At 27.3% G+C, this 17,264-nt stretch overlaps 3 protein-coding genes across 3 annotated transcripts; all 3 read left to right on the forward strand.

Moving 5' to 3' along the window:
• Positions 1 to 3,500: 3,500 nt before the first annotated feature.
• On the forward strand, positions 3,501 to 5,413 carry LOC100134906 (beta-expansin precursor). Its single transcript, NM_001247930.2, has 4 exons — positions 3,501 to 3,768; positions 4,137 to 4,249; positions 4,585 to 4,778; positions 4,867 to 5,413. The coding sequence occupies exons 1-4, from the start codon at positions 3,579 to 3,581 to the stop codon at positions 5,195 to 5,197; spliced, it is 828 nt and encodes a 275-aa protein (NP_001234859.2). The 5' UTR covers positions 3,501 to 3,578; the 3' UTR covers positions 5,198 to 5,413.
• A 2,872-nt stretch (positions 5,414 to 8,285) lies between these two features.
• Positions 8,286 to 9,627, forward strand: LOC101252235 (putative expansin-B14). Its single transcript, XM_069287204.1, has 4 exons — positions 8,286 to 8,482; positions 8,704 to 8,819; positions 8,919 to 9,100; positions 9,171 to 9,627. The coding sequence occupies exons 1-4, from the start codon at positions 8,332 to 8,334 to the stop codon at positions 9,493 to 9,495; spliced, it is 774 nt and encodes a 257-aa protein (XP_069143305.1). The 5' UTR covers positions 8,286 to 8,331; the 3' UTR covers positions 9,496 to 9,627.
• A 48-nt stretch (positions 9,628 to 9,675) lies between these two features.
• Positions 9,676 to 14,690, forward strand: LOC101252536 (zinc finger protein ZAT4-like). Its single transcript, XM_004231108.5, has one exon. The coding sequence runs from the start codon at positions 12,469 to 12,471 to the stop codon at positions 14,026 to 14,028; it is 1,560 nt and encodes a 519-aa protein (XP_004231156.1). The 5' UTR covers positions 9,676 to 12,468; the 3' UTR covers positions 14,029 to 14,690.
• Positions 14,691 to 17,264: the final 2,574 nt, after the last annotated feature.

The raw sequence follows: 17,264 nt of genomic DNA on the forward strand, positions 1-17,264 counted from the left end.
AAAATTCTCTAAATAAAAGCATGTTAGGCATTTGTTTTGATTTTACTAAATCTACAGAGGAGAAGGTTTGGATTTCCAGAGCCTTTTTCCTTTTCACTTTACAACACCCACAATGTAGTTGGCTAAGGGGTTTGCGACTCTGGGTTAGGGAGAGAATTTGAGACTTAAAAATGTTAAAGGAAAAAAGTTTGAATTTTAATTGAAATTATACTTACAGATATATATGTGCTTATGTAGCATTATAAATATTAATGTGTCTGCATAGAAATATATATATATATATATCTTAAAAATATACTATTAAATAATGGTAAAAATTCATCCATAAAGCTTGATATCGTAACAACAATTCGTGCCAAAGTTCAAATACTTTACAGATCATTTTCCCTAAATATTTGTTACCTCTTTTTTAGTGATACGATTGAATTTAATAAGATTATTTCTCTTAATATTTTATCAAATTTTTTATATAATGAATTGTTCATCTTTACATAATCGATTGACCGCATCAAATTTAATATTTATATCTCTTTTAAGTATATCTTTCTCTTTTATTAACCAATTAATCATCTTTAGAAATTCACTTTAGATCATAACATAATAGTAGGTGTTTGAAAAATGACAAAAATGAATATTTCATTATAAATTCAAGTTTTAAAGAAGAATATATATATATATATTCATTATCATAGTTGAATAAAATAAGTGGACTAATTTGTAAAATATTAGAACTGAATCCATCAGATTGCATCAACGTGAAAAATGAAAATGGAGAAAATTTGGAGTGTTGAGGAAATGTAGGGACAAAAGTTGAATAACTCCAAATCTTCGCCACGTATTCCGGTTATTGAGTGCGACAGCCACGTGGGAAGTTGGAGATAATTCCAAAATGCATAACCGTCAGATTCAACGGCTAACGGACAATATAACCACCATTAACGGCTCATTTAACGCCCTATTTCCTTCTGTTATTTATCGTGCTTCGATTTTTCGTTCGATTTTGTAGGTGTATAATTTTATTATTCAAGTACTCTATATAAGAATATGGTAAGAATAATTTTCTTCCATCACACTATCCTGATACGTAAAATGTATTAGTGTGATATAAATATTATTAAAAACAAATATAATATATATGTAGTGTGATATAAATATCATTTATCATCAATAACTGTAACATAATATCATCAATGAAGTTTGAAAAGAATGGTGCATATATGTTGCTCTTTTCCTATCGTATGAAGATAGATAAATTATTTTTTGATAGACTCTAAAAGTATCATTTACGAATAAATTTTTTTAAATTCAAACACTAATAATTTCCTCCCATCCTTTCAAAAAGAATTTGAAAAATAGGCGCTGGCCGTGCCATGGATTAAGCTAAGACATGATATGGAAATTTTGAAAGGGAAATTTATTCTAAAGTGGAAAAGACCTATAAGTTATATAGTATGACTTTATTGTATATATTGGGAATATTTGTTGCTAATGAACAATAATACCTTCAGCCAAACTTTGTTGTGGACTCCAATGAAATACCTAAAGACCTTCATCTTCTAAAGTAAACAATTCAATATGAATGTACTTGTATAATTGACGGAGGATATATTTTTATAAGTTAAGTCAAACTTCATTGGATACTTAAAAGTAATTATATAAATTTAGTATAAATAGTTAAAGTAATTATATAAATTTACTATAATTAAGTGATCTGAAAATGCATGATATTAAAAATTAAAAATTAATTTTTTATCAACACGTCATGTATATTTTGAAGAGGCAAATAATAAAAAAAAATTGCCTCATAAATAAGCAGATATAACTATTTTAAATAATTTTGACAACTAACATGAAATGAGAATATTGAAATTCACATGAAAAATACAAAACATTTCATTTTCTACCTTAAGTGGACTTAATTATCAGGTAGAATCAGGAGTTTTGTCTGAAAAATAATGTTGTCTCTAATAGCAAATTTCATTTGATAGACAAGTTATTATAATTTACAATTGCGCATGTCTATATCGTAGACCAAATAATTAAGATCAATTTCCATCAAAACCAAACAATACAGTGTCGTATGCACTAAAAAATTACCCTTTATAGTTTAACAAGATAACATACATATATATTGCTCTCTGAGGAGATTGTTTGCCAAAAGATCAATGACGTAATCGAAATTATATTATCTCAATTTTTAACTTTACAGAAAATAATTTTTGTACATAATAATTAACTGTAGCTAAATATATATTTTTTTTCATTATTTTCACTTATCAAATTTTGACCTAGCACACTCTGTACACCTATTAAGAAAAAAAATAATTGATACCGTGAATATATTTACTCACTATATTTTTTAAAGACATTAACTTAATATTAATAAAAATGAAGGTATAATAAGAATAAAAAAAATTTAGATTTGTGAAAAAATGACAAGTAAAAAAAAATTAGATTAGGAAATATTTGACAAGTAAATAGGAAGGGATAGAATATGTTTTTTAGAGGCATTTGACAATGACATCTTTATACTCTTTGTAAATATTTTTGAAGTCTATAAAAAAATTTAATTTATTATTAATTAACTAATTCCAATAAATGATTTAACAATTTTAGCATATCTTTATTGTCATTAAAGGAGTGATAATTTTGCAAAGAGATTCTGAATTCCATATATGAATAGTTAGTTAAGAATTTTTAGACTTTAATATTATCTAAAAGAGATCTTATTCATCTTTTATAGACAAACTGCAATATCATATAATTTTTTAACTTCCATATATTCATACCAAATATAAATTAGACCCTTTTCAGGTAAATGGATCAGAGTCTTATTTAACATTCTGCTGAGACCAAATTGAGGAAGAAATTATATAAAACTGACACATGGCCTTTTACTAGCACCTGGTGGGAATTCGAATTATACTGTTACATCGTACTATAAAATAAACTAATAGGATTTGGGAGTAATTGACGTCTACTTTCTTCGATCTATTTTTGTTTGTCATGTTTTATTTTTTAAAAGTTAATTTGATAAATTTTTAAAGTTAAATTAGACTACAGATAATTTGATAATTTAAACAAAAAATTTAGATATTCAAAAACTATACAAAAAAATACTATAAATTACAATTTTTTTGCATATCAAAATAAAGAAAAATTACATCATAAAATATTAATCAAAGTTCTTATAATTTAACTTTAAAAAAAAAAACTATGATAATTAAAAATAGACCGAGAGTATAGAGAAAAGTATATACAAATGGTTTTACGGACTAATATATTTTAATTACGTGAATAACATGCTTACGTAATAAATCTTAAGAGTACATTAGGAATCTTATCCAAAATTTGAGTTAAATCATGTTTAAATAAAATTTATTGTCAAATTTGAAAACTTTGTCCATGTATTCAGCGAAAAAGACTATAAAATTGAATAGTACATACTTCCTATCCTAACTTTATCTATAAATAGAGGCCTTTATTAACCCATTCAACTCATCCCAACACAAGAAATAAAGCTAATAGTGCTAGTTGTTTAATTTAATTGAGTAGGCTTTGTTTTACAATTCTTGACAATGAGTACTACTTTTATGGCTCTAAATCCTTTTATTGTCTTCACATATTTTACGACTTTTTCTCTTTTGACCATTTCTTGCTCTTGTTTCCACCCAAAACGTTTCAATGTATCAAAAGTTCAATCAAATTCCGACTGGTCCCCAGCCGGAGCTACTTGGTATGGTAGCCCTAGTGGTGCAGGAAGTGATGGTACACACCAAAATTTACTCGTTAATTATTTTCTTCGTCTCAAATTATTTGTCGTATTTCACCAAAAATTTATTATGTTGAGTTGTTTGTATGTAGTGCTCAAAATCAATTACTACTAATAATAAAGTGGGAAAAAATAACTAGTTATATTTTAAACTTTTAAAAAATGTAAAATAATTTATCGTAACATTTAAATGCCTAATAATTGGTGTATAATTTTTCTACACCAACTTGTTAAGCTAATCTACAATGACATGAAACTGTCTGTATATAATAGTCAATAGTTTAAAATATATAAAACAATATGAAATTATTTTTTATATAGTAAGTGTATAAAATAAACTTAAATTCTATTTTGTTGTCCAAAGGTGGAGCTTGTGGTTATACTAATGCCGTGGACCAACCACCATTCTCGTCTCTAATAGCCGCTGCTGGCCCTTCTTTATTCAAATCAGGCAAAGGTTGTGGTGCTTGTTATCAGGTGCGATAATTTAATTTATATATACTGACAATTTTTCACTAAATGGCTTGTTATATGTCACTGGTGCATAGAACTTTAATATTTCGCAAACACTTTTCCCATTCCATTTTCTTCCCAACACACAAAGTAGTACACCAATGACGTAATTCCACGAGCGTACGTAGCTTTACTCCTACTTTTGTAAAGGTGGAGATAATCTTTGTGATAATTAAAGAAGTCATGTCGAAAACAAATAGCAAGAATAAATAATACAATCATTAACTGAAATCGAAGAATAAGATGGTATGTGAGTAATAATAATAAAAATAGTTATAATTGTTTTTATTTAAAATCAGGTAAAGTGCACAGGAAATAAAGCATGTTCAGGAAAACCAGTTAGAGTTGTAATAACAGATTCGTGTCCTGGAGGACCTTGTCTATCAGAATCAGCACATTTTGATTTAAGTGGCACTTCTTTTGGAGCTATGGCTATTTCTGGACAAGCTGATCAATTACGTAACGCTGGAGTTATTCAAATCCAATACAAACGGTAAATTACTATTCGTTTGATAATAATCGAGTGACATTATATTATACATCTCTATAGATTTTTAACGTGCTATATGTCACGTAAACAGAGTGGAGTGCAACTACCCTGGAGTAAAATTGACATTTCACGTAGACTCAGGTTCAAATTCCAACTATTTCGCAGCTCTAGTTGAGTACGAAGATGGGGACGGAGACCTAAACAGTGTTGATTTGAAACAAGCGTTGGATTCAGAGTCATGGCAACCCATGCAACAGTCATGGGGTGCTGTGTGGAAGCTAGATTCTGGCTCCTCCTTAGTAGCGCCTTTTTCGCTAAAACTTACCGGGGAATCCGGCCAGACTGTGGTGGCTAACGGCGTTATTCCGGCAGGTTGGCAGCCTGGAAAAACTTATCGATCAGTGGTGAATTTTAAAGTCTAGGTTAATAATATTAAACTATATGTTTAATAATTATGTACAAGTCAATTTGGTTGACTTTGTTGTGATGTCAAAGTCAAAATGATTAAGGTGAGTAGAAGAATAAAGTAGAAAAATATGGCTGTTGTGTATTTTTAATATTAATACCACGCCATTTGTTGTGGTTTAGTATTACCTTATATCTGAGTGGTACTAAATATCAATGGTATGTTTATCCTATTTTTAGTTTATGTATTAAACTTAATTTTATGATGTTTGATATGGTATTCGAATATATATTTTTATGTTTGGCTATCTTATATCTGACAAGTAATCACAAGATGGGGGAATTAGATGAATATGACCGGAAGTTATTTTTCTTTAATGCAAATACGTTTAAGCAATCATACATAATTTAATCGTTGCTTAATTTTTTAGTGTTTGATATGATATTCGAGAAATATGTTCTCATGTTTGATTATTTTAAAATACGAGAAATCACATGAAGAAATTAAACAGTTATTGGCGAAAGTTATTCTCAAGTGCTTGATTAGACAATTCTCCTTTGCATACAAATTTAACTATCACTTAATTAGACAATTTTTATCTTTAATATTGAAAATATTATTCGAACTTATCTCATATTCTCGTATCACATGTTACACTAGTACATTAAAAAATAATCTCCTTGTTTTCTTTTCTTGCTTAGCGAAAATTAGCTACTATGGTGGAATTTAGGGTGAGAAAATATCAGATAATTAATGAACTAACAATAATTATCATTACGTAATTCACAAAATGATAATTTCTCAATGGAAATATTATATTTCAAGTAAAGTCTAAACTTTGAAAATCAATACCGATGCAGATCCTAATAATGGCTTTGCCCACCCAATTTTTACCAATACATGAGGCCCATTAGTAACCCGACAGAATGGGCGGGTTTATCGTCTAACGGCCCAAATAGCTAATGGGCCTCTGATAAATCACTTCGAAAGAATTTTTATTTTATTTTGAAGTATATAGCCGTTTTAAAGAACCAGAAAAGATAATTACAGTCTCTAATTTTTATGGTATAAATGTAATTTGTAGAAAAGTCATTATTATATTGAAAGTATTTTTTGTACAAAAGAAAGTTTAATAAATATATATTTATAGTATATGTATGGTGTGTGTATATATATATATATATATATATATATATAAGTTTTTTTCCTTCCAATTTATGCGAGACAGGTAAACTAAATCTTTTATGTGTTTTCTAAAAGAATATTTTAAATTGTTAATTTATGGAGTACCTTTCATGTTATTTTTGAATAATATATGTTACTCCATATGTTGTATTTTATGTGATACAAGTGATTTTAGGAAAGTAAACGAAATTTCTTATATGATTCTCATATACTTTTTAGTTGTCATTTTACTGTGACTCATAGTACTTTTCAGTTCTTACGTTATTTTCAAACAATATATGCCACTTTTTTGTTTCGACAAAAATAAGGGAGTCAACCAAATTTCATTATGTTTTTAACTATGTTTTCTAAAAGCATCTTAAATTGTTACATTGCGTTTTTGAGCTTCTTTTTTTTATGTAATTTTTAAATATGTAACAAATTAGAAATTAAAACGAAGAATTAAAGTTTTCAAATCATTATATTTCTATAAGCTCATTTCAATAATACCATATATATATTTCATATCTAATATATGACTCCCTTCTTTTTTATTTATATGAATTTATTTTTATTTCATTTTAAAAAGAAAATAACTTTTGAATTTTAACTTTTTTATATAGCATATTAAAGATCACAAGATTAAAAATATTTCAATACACAAAATTTAATATATATATAAATTTTAATTTTAATTTTGATTGGTTCCACCTAATATTATACTTGATATATAATTATTAAGAGCCAAGAGTAATCATTAATTATTAACTTTCATATAATAACTAAATAAATATCACAATAACTCATAAAAAATGAAGAAATAACAAAAATGAGGTAATACTAATAATAATACTTAAAGATGTTTCTAGAACTATTTAATTTTCTCATTGTTATTCTTGGTAGATTTTTGTTTGCATGAGTTACATTTTTACCTTTGATTATCATTCACTTCATATATAGAAAGATGTTTTTAAAATTATTTAATCTTGATAGATTTTTATTAGAATGAAATTACATTTTTATTCTTGGTCATCTTTAATACAGATTTATGATCCTATTCATTTTAATTTGTAAAGTTACTTTTAACATCTTGTTCTTTAATTTCAATGTAATATATATTATTAATTTTATCACACTAATTTATTCTCAAGTATATTAATTAGAGCCAAAATAAAGATTGAAATAATTGATTCATGATATTTTTATATAAAAAATACGTTTTATTTTATAAGTATAATGAATAGAAAAAATATTAAGAATTAAATTAAAGTAATAGTGAAATAGAGTAATAATAAAATAGATATCACAATAACTCACAAAAGAAATAAAAAGAAAAAGAAATAATAACAAAATAAGTTAATGGCAATAATAATAACTTAAGATGTTTTTAGAACTATTTAATTTTTTTGTTATCATTCATGGTAGATTTTTGTTAGCGTGAAATTACATTTTTGCCCTTAATCATTATTCACTTCATGCATAGAAAGATAATTCTAGAATTATTTATTATATTTCTTCATAGATTTTTATTAGGGTGAAATTACATTTTTGCCCTTAATCGTCCCCCCCACTTCACTCTTCTATATAATATAAAATAAAATAAAATGATTGATTCTCTTATAATAACAAATTGATCATATGAAATAAGTAAGAAGTTATCCTCCCTTAATGAACTTACCTATTTTTTTGCAAAGATCTTCTGCCTATTGTAATTTGATAGAAGATCTCTTTAAGTACTAACTAAATATCTATCAAGAGCTATAATTTTTTTGGTAATTAGCTATAGTATAATATAATATAATTGTATTATAAAATGGAGTATCACTAAAATCTTTTGGATATCATTTTCCTTAATTTTTTGGTAAGAGATATATTTTTATCCACTATAAAAAGAGCATCAATACCATAGTGTTTCTCCAAGCAAAAATTAGTAAAAGAGATTAAGGACAGTAAATTATAATTCATTCTAGTAATTAATAATCAAGCATGGGTTATAATGTTATCATTTTCAACTTTTTAGCTCTATGTTTGCTTCAACATTGCACTTGTGCACCTGTTAAATCACTCAATGCTTCTATATCCAGTTTTCAACCAGCAGTAGCAACATTTTATGGCCCTCCAACTGGAGCAGGATCTGGTAATTAAATTAAATTAATTAATTATGCTACTCTTCTAGTAAAATATTTTGCACTAAATTCATCACATTGTTTTCTTTAGTTAGTTAGTTGATTACATTGTATGAGATTGGTTTGTTTCAATAATTTGAAATTGTGATTACTTTTAATCTTTGTATATTGACAAAAACATAACATTATTTAATTTATTGATTTTATTTTATTTCGTTTCTCATGTTATTAGAAGGAGGAGCTTGTGGATATACAGATGCTGTATCAAAACCCCCTTTTAATTCCTTTGTTTCTGCTGGAAATGGGCCACTTTTCAAGAAAGGCTTGGGCTGTGGAGCTTGCTACCAGGTCCATATACATATAGTATACACTTATGTTAATTTACGCGATAAGTATATATGAATTAAATTTTTCGACAATAATAACGTGTACATAGTGAAATTTTAGGTTTTATGCAAACTAGCCCCTTGCACAGGAAGACCAGTAACCGTAACGATTACAGATGAATGCCCTGGCTGTTCAGGCTCTATTCATTTTGATTTAAGTGGAACCGCAATGGGTGCTTTAGCTAAACCTGGTCAAGCTAACGCGTTACGTAATATAGGAAATATCCCAATTTCTTACCAAAGGTACGTACGTACTAAAAAAAACATTTTATCATCTTGATAAAATTCATAATAATGTTATAATATATTACAGGGTGCCATGTCATTACCAGAACTGGAAAATCGCGTTCAAGGTGGATCAAGGTTCAAGCCCGAATTTCTTATCAGTAAATGTTGAGTTTCAAAATGGAGACGGTGATCTTAGTTTAGTCGAATTTTTACCAGCAAGGTCAAATCAAGCGATAAGAGCGAATCATGTATTTGGTGCAACATGGAGCAGTAATATTAATCCGGCAGCACAACCAGCGCCTTATTCAATTAGGGTTACAACTGGGTCTAACAAGAAACTTACTGCTACTAATGTTATTCCTGTGGGATGGCAACCTGGACGCACTTACCGGTCTAATGTCAATTTTTAATTATTGAATGTAAACTCGATAAAATAAATCTACATTCAAGTTAGATTAATAATATTAATGAACGAGAAAAATAAAAATTATTTTAAAGTTTGTATTAGTGACTGTCACCAAATATGATCTTGAATGTTCTCCTTTAGGAATTTAATAAACTTTAGATTATTTTTGCGTACCGTACTTTTTTTTCCTTTCTTGTTATCACTCGTTAAGACGCAGAGATTTTCATACGAAACAATAATCTAACAACATCCACGATTGAAAATAAATTTATTACTATAATCTGTGTGAAAATAATTTTATTACCTACCACATAATTTTTTTGTTAATATTCTATACGATTCAAAATTTAAGAAGGCTCTATTGAATTACTACAATTTGTACGGAATGAATGTTTAAATTATCTTTTAACTCTGGTTATTTTTAGAGTCTGTTTAGATTGACTTATTTTAATTTTTAAGCCAAAATAGTGTATTATTGAGTAGTTTTGTAGTGCAGAAATGCTTATAATTTTAAGTTAAAATAATAAAAACAAGCCAAATGTTATTAGGATTTTGAAAGTTAGCCATCTGAAAAATGAAAATGTTAAAATTCAAATTAAAGTTTTATCTTACAATTGGGGCATATGAGGAAGAATGCAAAGTTGTGCTTCTGAGGCCCATTACTATTTCTTTTCAATTGGGCCTTGGGCTACCCGCTTGATGCATGGCTTATATTTTTAGGGAAAATTTCATATATGACAAACTTAATTGATTAAATAACATTATATGGGTATAGATTACCTAATTACATTCTACAAGTATAGTTTAGTTATTTAGGTATCTTGTATATAACGTTTCTTTTGTTTTTTATTTATATAATTTTATTTTAGAAAAAGTGGTTTGTAATTGAAGCGTTAAATATGCTAACAATAAATTTAGTTAATGCCATAATTTAAGGTAAAGGTTCAAATTCAATTTTTTTTCAAAAAAAAAATAAGTCCTTCTATCTTTTCATAATTCCTTGCCTTATTTTCTCCTTTAATCACTCAAAACAAACTGATTTCAAAATTTAGAATTTTCATCCATTCTTTTTCAAGTCGTACTACGAGATTTCTGGGGTTACGATTATGCGATTTTTCTTTCTTCCTGCCTTTTCTTAAATAATCTGTATATTATGGTTTGTATGAACTTTTAAAGTTTGATATATACAAAAAAATTATTTATTTAAGTAAATTTTGTATTCACGTAATTGTATATAGTATATTGCATGTTTAGTGTACAAATAGATATTGCCTCATAAGACTTTGTATATATTATCTTAATATACAACCCACTATATACTTAACTTTAGTAATTGATATACAACTAATAGAATATACAATTAAGAACTGTTTCATAATACTTTGTATATATTACCTTAATATACAAACCACTATATACATAACTTTGTAATTAGTCTAAACGACTTTATATATACTACATTAATATACAAACTTAATATATGCTTAACTCCAGTATTTTGTATATAAACTAAAACATAAAACTATAATATACAATTATAAATTAGGCATATTCCTATAACTAAATACAATTGATTTTTGTATATATATACAAAAACAAATATAATAGGAAGTCTTTAATATACAATTCACTACTACCCCTTATTAACTTAGTATACTAGTCATTATATACATAACTTAAATAATTTGTATAAACTAATCGAATAACTAATTCTCTCCTCTAGCTATGACATTGTTAACAACTTTTTGAACTGTCATTGGGTCATTTTTTTTCTTGGATCTCAATTCTTCCTTTGATTGTTTATCTTGAACTTGTTTGGATTTTGTCATAGACGCTACATCAACCCCAAAATCTTGAGTTAAACCCATTAAAAACGAGGGTAAATTGTCAACAAAATTGACATGCAATGAAATACCTCTGGTAATCCTCATAGTTTAAGATAATTCATCCATTCCGATTTTGAGGAATTTATAATCTAATAAGAATGATTGATTATTTCAACCAAAAAAAAAATGAAAAAAGGAAGAAACAAAATACATATATAATTGTTGAACAAAGAAAAAATAAAAATAATTGATACACGCCTAGATTTTAGGGGTTACCTGCGAAAGTTGAATTCAATTTCGGAGGGAGAAAGTGATTTTTTTGGCCAATTTGAAATTCAAAATCGGTTAAAAGTATCAATTATAGGAGAAAAAGGTGGAATATGAATAGAAGAGATAATATTGATTTGTATAAAATTATATACAAAATTAAAAAAAAAAGGTTTTTATACGATTGATTTAGGAATAAGTGGTGGACCCCATTAATTATAGCAAAAAAAAAACTATAATTATAGAAAGTAAATAAATTATACTATACCCTTATTATATAATTACTTAGGGATGTTTGTCATCCCTAGTAATTTTCCCTAACTAACTAATATGGAACGGATGAATTCAATTTTGCTTTCAAGATTAATCAAATTAATGTTTGATTAATCATGACAAGTTATAAGATTGATTAAATTAGCACTTGAAAAGCGAAGTATAACAACTAATATGGAATTGATGGATAATTTTAGGTCCCTACACTAAAGTGTATAGGAAAATCTTTCAATTTTCTTTGAGCTAAAAAGAATTTATTTTTTTTTTAATAAAAAAAGGGGGCCTTTTCCCCTTCCTTCCACTTGTCACCTTCACTCCCTCACTCCCACTCGAACTCCTATTTTCCTCTCCTCACACAAACAAATTAAACCATTGGCTCTAACTAAAAAATAGGACTTACTTTCTTTTCACCTTACAAGCCCACAACAACTTCTACTAATAATAATAAGAAGAACAACAACCCATGCAACTTTTCTTGTTTTCTTTATCCATATTAATTATCATCATAATAACTCTCACTTTTCTTCTTTATATTGTCTTTTAATTTCTTACACATAGTTGACTAAATTAACTAGTGTTAAGGTCTTTTTTTTTGGAAGGGGGTTATAGTCATGGCTTGTGTTGATGAAGAACAAAAGCCAAGTTTTAAGCATTATTGTAGAGTTTGTAAGAAGGGTTTCATGTGTGGGAGAGCTCTAGGTGGACATATGAGAGCTCATGGTATTGGAGATGAGAGGGTAAATATGGATGATGATGATGATGATGATGATGAAGAAGCTAGTGATTGGGAAGAAAACCATGGTGATAATAAGAGGATGTACCAATTAAGAGCAAACCCTAACAGGTTAAAGAGTACTAGGGTATGTGAAAATTGTGGACAAGAATTTATGTCATGGAAATCTTTTCTTGAACATGGTAAATATTGTGGCTCTGATGATGCTTATGATGATCATTCCTTGGTATCATCACCTTGTTCTGATGGTGAGGAATATAACATAGGTGAAAGAAAAGGGTATGGTTGGTCTAAAAGGAAAAGGTCCTTGAGGAGTACTAAAGTTGGAACTTTTACTTCATCTTATAATACTAATAATGCTTATTCAAGTGAACAAGAAGATCTTCTTCTTGCAAAATGGCTTATAGATTTAGCTAATTCAGGGGTGGACCCATTAACCATCGAGCCAGAAGAGTCATGTGCCTCCGCTAGTAAAGAGGAGGAGAGGCGGAACCCTATAATGACCTACCTTAGTACTTCGGGCCTCATGAACCAAGACAAAGATCTCGAACATGATAGAAAAAGTGAATTTTTCATCATACCTAGTTTGGACAAGGCTAAAGGGGTTCCCAAAGGATTATTTGAATGTAAAGCATGCAAGAAACTATTCAATTCTCACCAAGCCCTAGGTGGACATAGGGCAAGTCACAAGAAGGTTAAAGGATGTTATGCAGCCAAACAAAATCAATTAGATGATAATACACATGATCAAGATAATTACTTGAAAGGTTCAAAATCATCATCTTATAATTACCAATTTGAACAAGGGTCCTCATTAACAGGAGCTTCAAAGAGAAAATCAAAAGTACATGAATGTTCAATATGCCATAGAGTTTTTTCAACTGGACAAGCTTTAGGTGGCCATAAAAGGTGTCATTGGATCACTTCCAACTCTCAAGATTCATCTATCTTCACACCAAAATTTCATTTTCACAATCCCCTTAAGCAAATTAATGAAAGATCAACATTGGAGAATCAAGATCCATTGGATCTTAACGTTCCACCTAATGATCAAAACATGTCAAGAATAAAGCAAGAACCTTGGAAAATAATCAATCCCTTTGAGGTCTCCACAGATATACACATGCATCCATGGAGTAGTACAAATAATAGTGATCATACAAAAAAAGAAACAAAAGATGATGTTGTTAACCACAACAATAGTGATCAACCCCGCGAAGAAAATGAGGATGACAACTTCAAGAACAAGAACAAGAACAACAACAACAACAACAATGTCCGTCAAGATGATGCAACACAAATCAATGTAGAAGAGGATGATGAAGCAGATAGTAAGTTGAAGCTAGCAAAATTAAGTGACCTAACTACTTCTGGTAATCCTTCACAATGGTTACAAGTTGGTATTGGTCCAACAAATAAGGTTGAGGCTGACTTATAAACTATTTTGCATGTTTTCCCCTCTTCTTTTGTTTTCTTTTTTTTTTCCACCAGGGTATATATTTCTATGCACATATTGTAATTAAAATATTCTCCCCCAAAAAGTAAAAAATTATACATACCCAATTGTTTAGTTATAAAGATAGAGTATATATTAGTTCATTTTTTTAAACTTGTTTCTCTTGTAAACGATTAACGTATAAATATAATTTTGTTCCATGCATTTTAACATTTTCCATTTTTTATTTTTACATTTAGTTTACTTCAGAGTTAATATTCATGTATTCAAGCTTCCTGATCCGGAATGGATCGATTAAACATTCCATTAGGTAGCCTGGTCTTGACTCTTCTGTGTGATCATGACAATTGTCTTAGTCAATTAAAATATATTAATAACCTTGATGTGTTAAATTGGAATGACATTTTACTTAAACTCTTACGTGGATATATTCTAATGTATAGAAGGTGTGAAAATTATTTGAACGCTATCAAATTAAGTTAACTACAGTAAAAAAGTAATTAATTCGTTGTTATTGGACTATATCAAGTATGATATAACAATATGAAAAATAGAGTACATATATTATCAGTAAATTTCACTAGAGGTCTAACTTAACATTATTTAACAATTAATATTCTTAGTCCAATCACCCCCCCCCCCCCAATTTTATGTGTGTGTGTAACATCAATTAGGCTGGTGGTTGACTAGACTTAGAAAGACAAGTCCACCAATTTTTAGGGATGAAGCAACTTTCTTGGTCCTCTTTTGCTTTTTCTAGTCTTTTTCCTAGCATTTTGGTGTGGAAATTTTGCATCCATGTGTCACCACTTGGTCAAAAGTATTAAATTATTTATTTTCCTTTTTTTTTTTTGTTCTTTACCTTTGAGGTTAATCTTATCATTAATGTTCATCCCCATATATATACATGTGTAAAAATAAATAAATTATATATCTAATGAATCCCCAAAAATGATTTAGGTTTCTGAGTTTATCATTTATTTGCTTCCTTCTTTTTTTATTTGTCCATGTTTACATGAACTTTTAGAAAAAGTATAAGTATTTATTTTTAAATTATTATATTAAATTAATTTTATTAACTATGCTATAGAAAATTTAAGTGTTGAATGATTTGAAGGAAAATGGTATATCTCTTTTGATTTTGCTAAAATGAATAAAGGAAAAAGGGAAATACATTTTTTTATTATAAAAGTCAATAAGTATTCTTTAGATTCACTTTTACTTGTTTAGATTGAATTTTACATACTCTTTATGTCCCTTTGAGGATATGACATTATTTTTTCTTTTTAATCACTTATTTTTTATTTGACAAATGTTTCATGACACTATAAATGTTTTCTACCTATTTTGGGTTTCACTTTTTTGACCAAAAAAACCGCAAAGGTGTACTCTTTATTTATAAGTTCATTTATTTTGGGATATTTCTAAAACATTAATGCAAAACTTTTTCATATTTTAAAATTTTGTGTACCGTTAAATTACATTACATAAATTCAAATAGAATATAATTGATATGAAAATTTTACCGATATACCCATATTAATTGATATTTAATAGTCTAAGGTCAATAGTTTGAGAAATGAATAATTAACTTTAAGAGTAAAACATGATTAAAAAATTTAATTGAAAATATATATTTAGTATGATGGAGTAAAGGAAAACGGAGGTAATAAAATGAAACCGGTGGATGGAAATACGTGATAAGACAACTATTTCTATTATAAGTGATTTATGCAAAAAGAATTGAGAAAACGAGATTCTTACCCTTTTAATTTGAATTAAAGAAAACGATTTCTTTTTAACTTTTTTACGTATAAAAATAAAAATCTTCTATATGTAAAGATGAAAATATTTTATACATAAAGGTAAAGACCTTTTTCAAAAGACAAAAAAAAAAAAACTTCAAAAAAGTTAAAATTATAAAAGGGAAATATCTCTCAAAATTTTCAATGATACATTAAATACAAGATATGTATAACGATAAAAAGATAAGTATGAATCTACATGCAATTTCATAGATGATTTGAGAAATCTTATTTAATCAATTGATTAATTAATTATCTGAATTTTTACTTTATTATTAAGATCTAAGAATTCGATTTTTCATCTTATAATTTCTAAAAAATGCAGATAATTTAATAGATAAGAAAATGGTGCCGACAAATTTGAAAGTAGTTATGCCCCAATTTCCTCTTCTCAACATTTAAATCGCTTGACAACTACTACTACTTGATTTGCTTTCTCAACTAAACTCAAACCACTTATTCGATTTATATTAACTTGTAGTTAAAGAGAATAATATTTTGGGTCCCTCATTTATATAAAAAAATATGTTTTATAAAATAATAAGTATTTTGAGATTAATATTTTTAGTTATAATATTGTTTGATCATAGAGTATAAAAGATTGTGAATATTCATAAACAAAAAGATCATAAATGCACATTTCAAATATTACAATGTTAAATATATTTAATCAAATATTATAAAAAATAAATTAAAATTTATTGATTATTGGTGAATAGTAAAAATGATAACTTTTATTGTATTGATAAATTTTATTAATAATTAAGTTAAACAGATCAAAATAGATTGATTAAATAAATAAATAAGATAATAACTTAAATAAATTAAAATTGAATAGATCATATTATCATGAACTAATTTAATGGGCATTAGAATGATGAAGGCTTTTTTATTATTATTAAATTCCCTTTTGCTACTTTGAGGTATAAAAAAGCAAAAACAGTGACAGTTTGGATCCTTTTTATCTTCTTATAGAATCTTCTTAATGCATGCTTACTTCCAATAGTGCTTCAGAATTCAGATCTTGTCCACTAAAATTGAATAAAAGGAAAAGTATGATCAACATCTCAAATATCTAGTACTAAAATATCTTCACAAAATATTAGTACTTAGTACTTTTTGTTTTTGTTTTAATAGACTCAAATCGAGATATCAAATGAATAGATTGTAGTAAATAAATCGATAAAATCATATTTTTATAAGCTAATTTTATTATCTTTAAACTAAAATATTTGAAATTTTTCAAAGGATCACACTTGTACGTATAATAACAATAATAGACAAATTGTATATCAAAGAAAAAAAATTCTCTATTTTTCCTCCTTGATAATTGAAATTAGATTGAGGAGTATATTATTGGAGTAATTTCATAAATAATAATTCGATCTTTAATTTATTTTATTAAAGCTGTAA

Source organism: Solanum lycopersicum, chromosome 1, assembly GCF_036512215.1.
Source record: "Solanum lycopersicum chromosome 1, SLM_r2.1".
In the NCBI taxonomy this organism is placed as follows: Eukaryota; Viridiplantae; Streptophyta; class Magnoliopsida; order Solanales; family Solanaceae; genus Solanum; species Solanum lycopersicum.

Excerpts from the sequence above, each read along its gene's own strand:
- LOC100134906 (NM_001247930.2), top strand. The coding sequence starts at position 3,579 with ATGAGTACTACTTTTATGGCTCTAAATCCTTTTATTGTCTTCACATAT. Across the intron at positions 4,250-4,584 it reads GTTGTGGTGCTTGTTATCAG|GTAAAGTGCACAGGAAATAA; the intron begins GTGCGATAATTT and ends ATTTAAAATCAG. Across the intron at positions 4,779-4,866 it reads ATTCAAATCCAATACAAACG|AGTGGAGTGCAACTACCCTG; the intron begins GTAAATTACTAT and ends TCACGTAAACAG.
- LOC101252235 (XM_069287204.1), top strand. The coding sequence starts at position 8,332 with ATGGGTTATAATGTTATCATTTTCAACTTTTTAGCTCTATGTTTGCTT. Across the intron at positions 8,483-8,703 it reads TCCAACTGGAGCAGGATCTG|AAGGAGGAGCTTGTGGATAT; the intron begins GTAATTAAATTA and ends TCATGTTATTAG. Across the intron at positions 9,101-9,170 it reads ATCCCAATTTCTTACCAAAG|GGTGCCATGTCATTACCAGA; the intron begins GTACGTACGTAC and ends AATATATTACAG.
- LOC101252536 (XM_004231108.5), top strand. The coding sequence starts at position 12,469 with ATGGCTTGTGTTGATGAAGAACAAAAGCCAAGTTTTAAGCATTATTGT.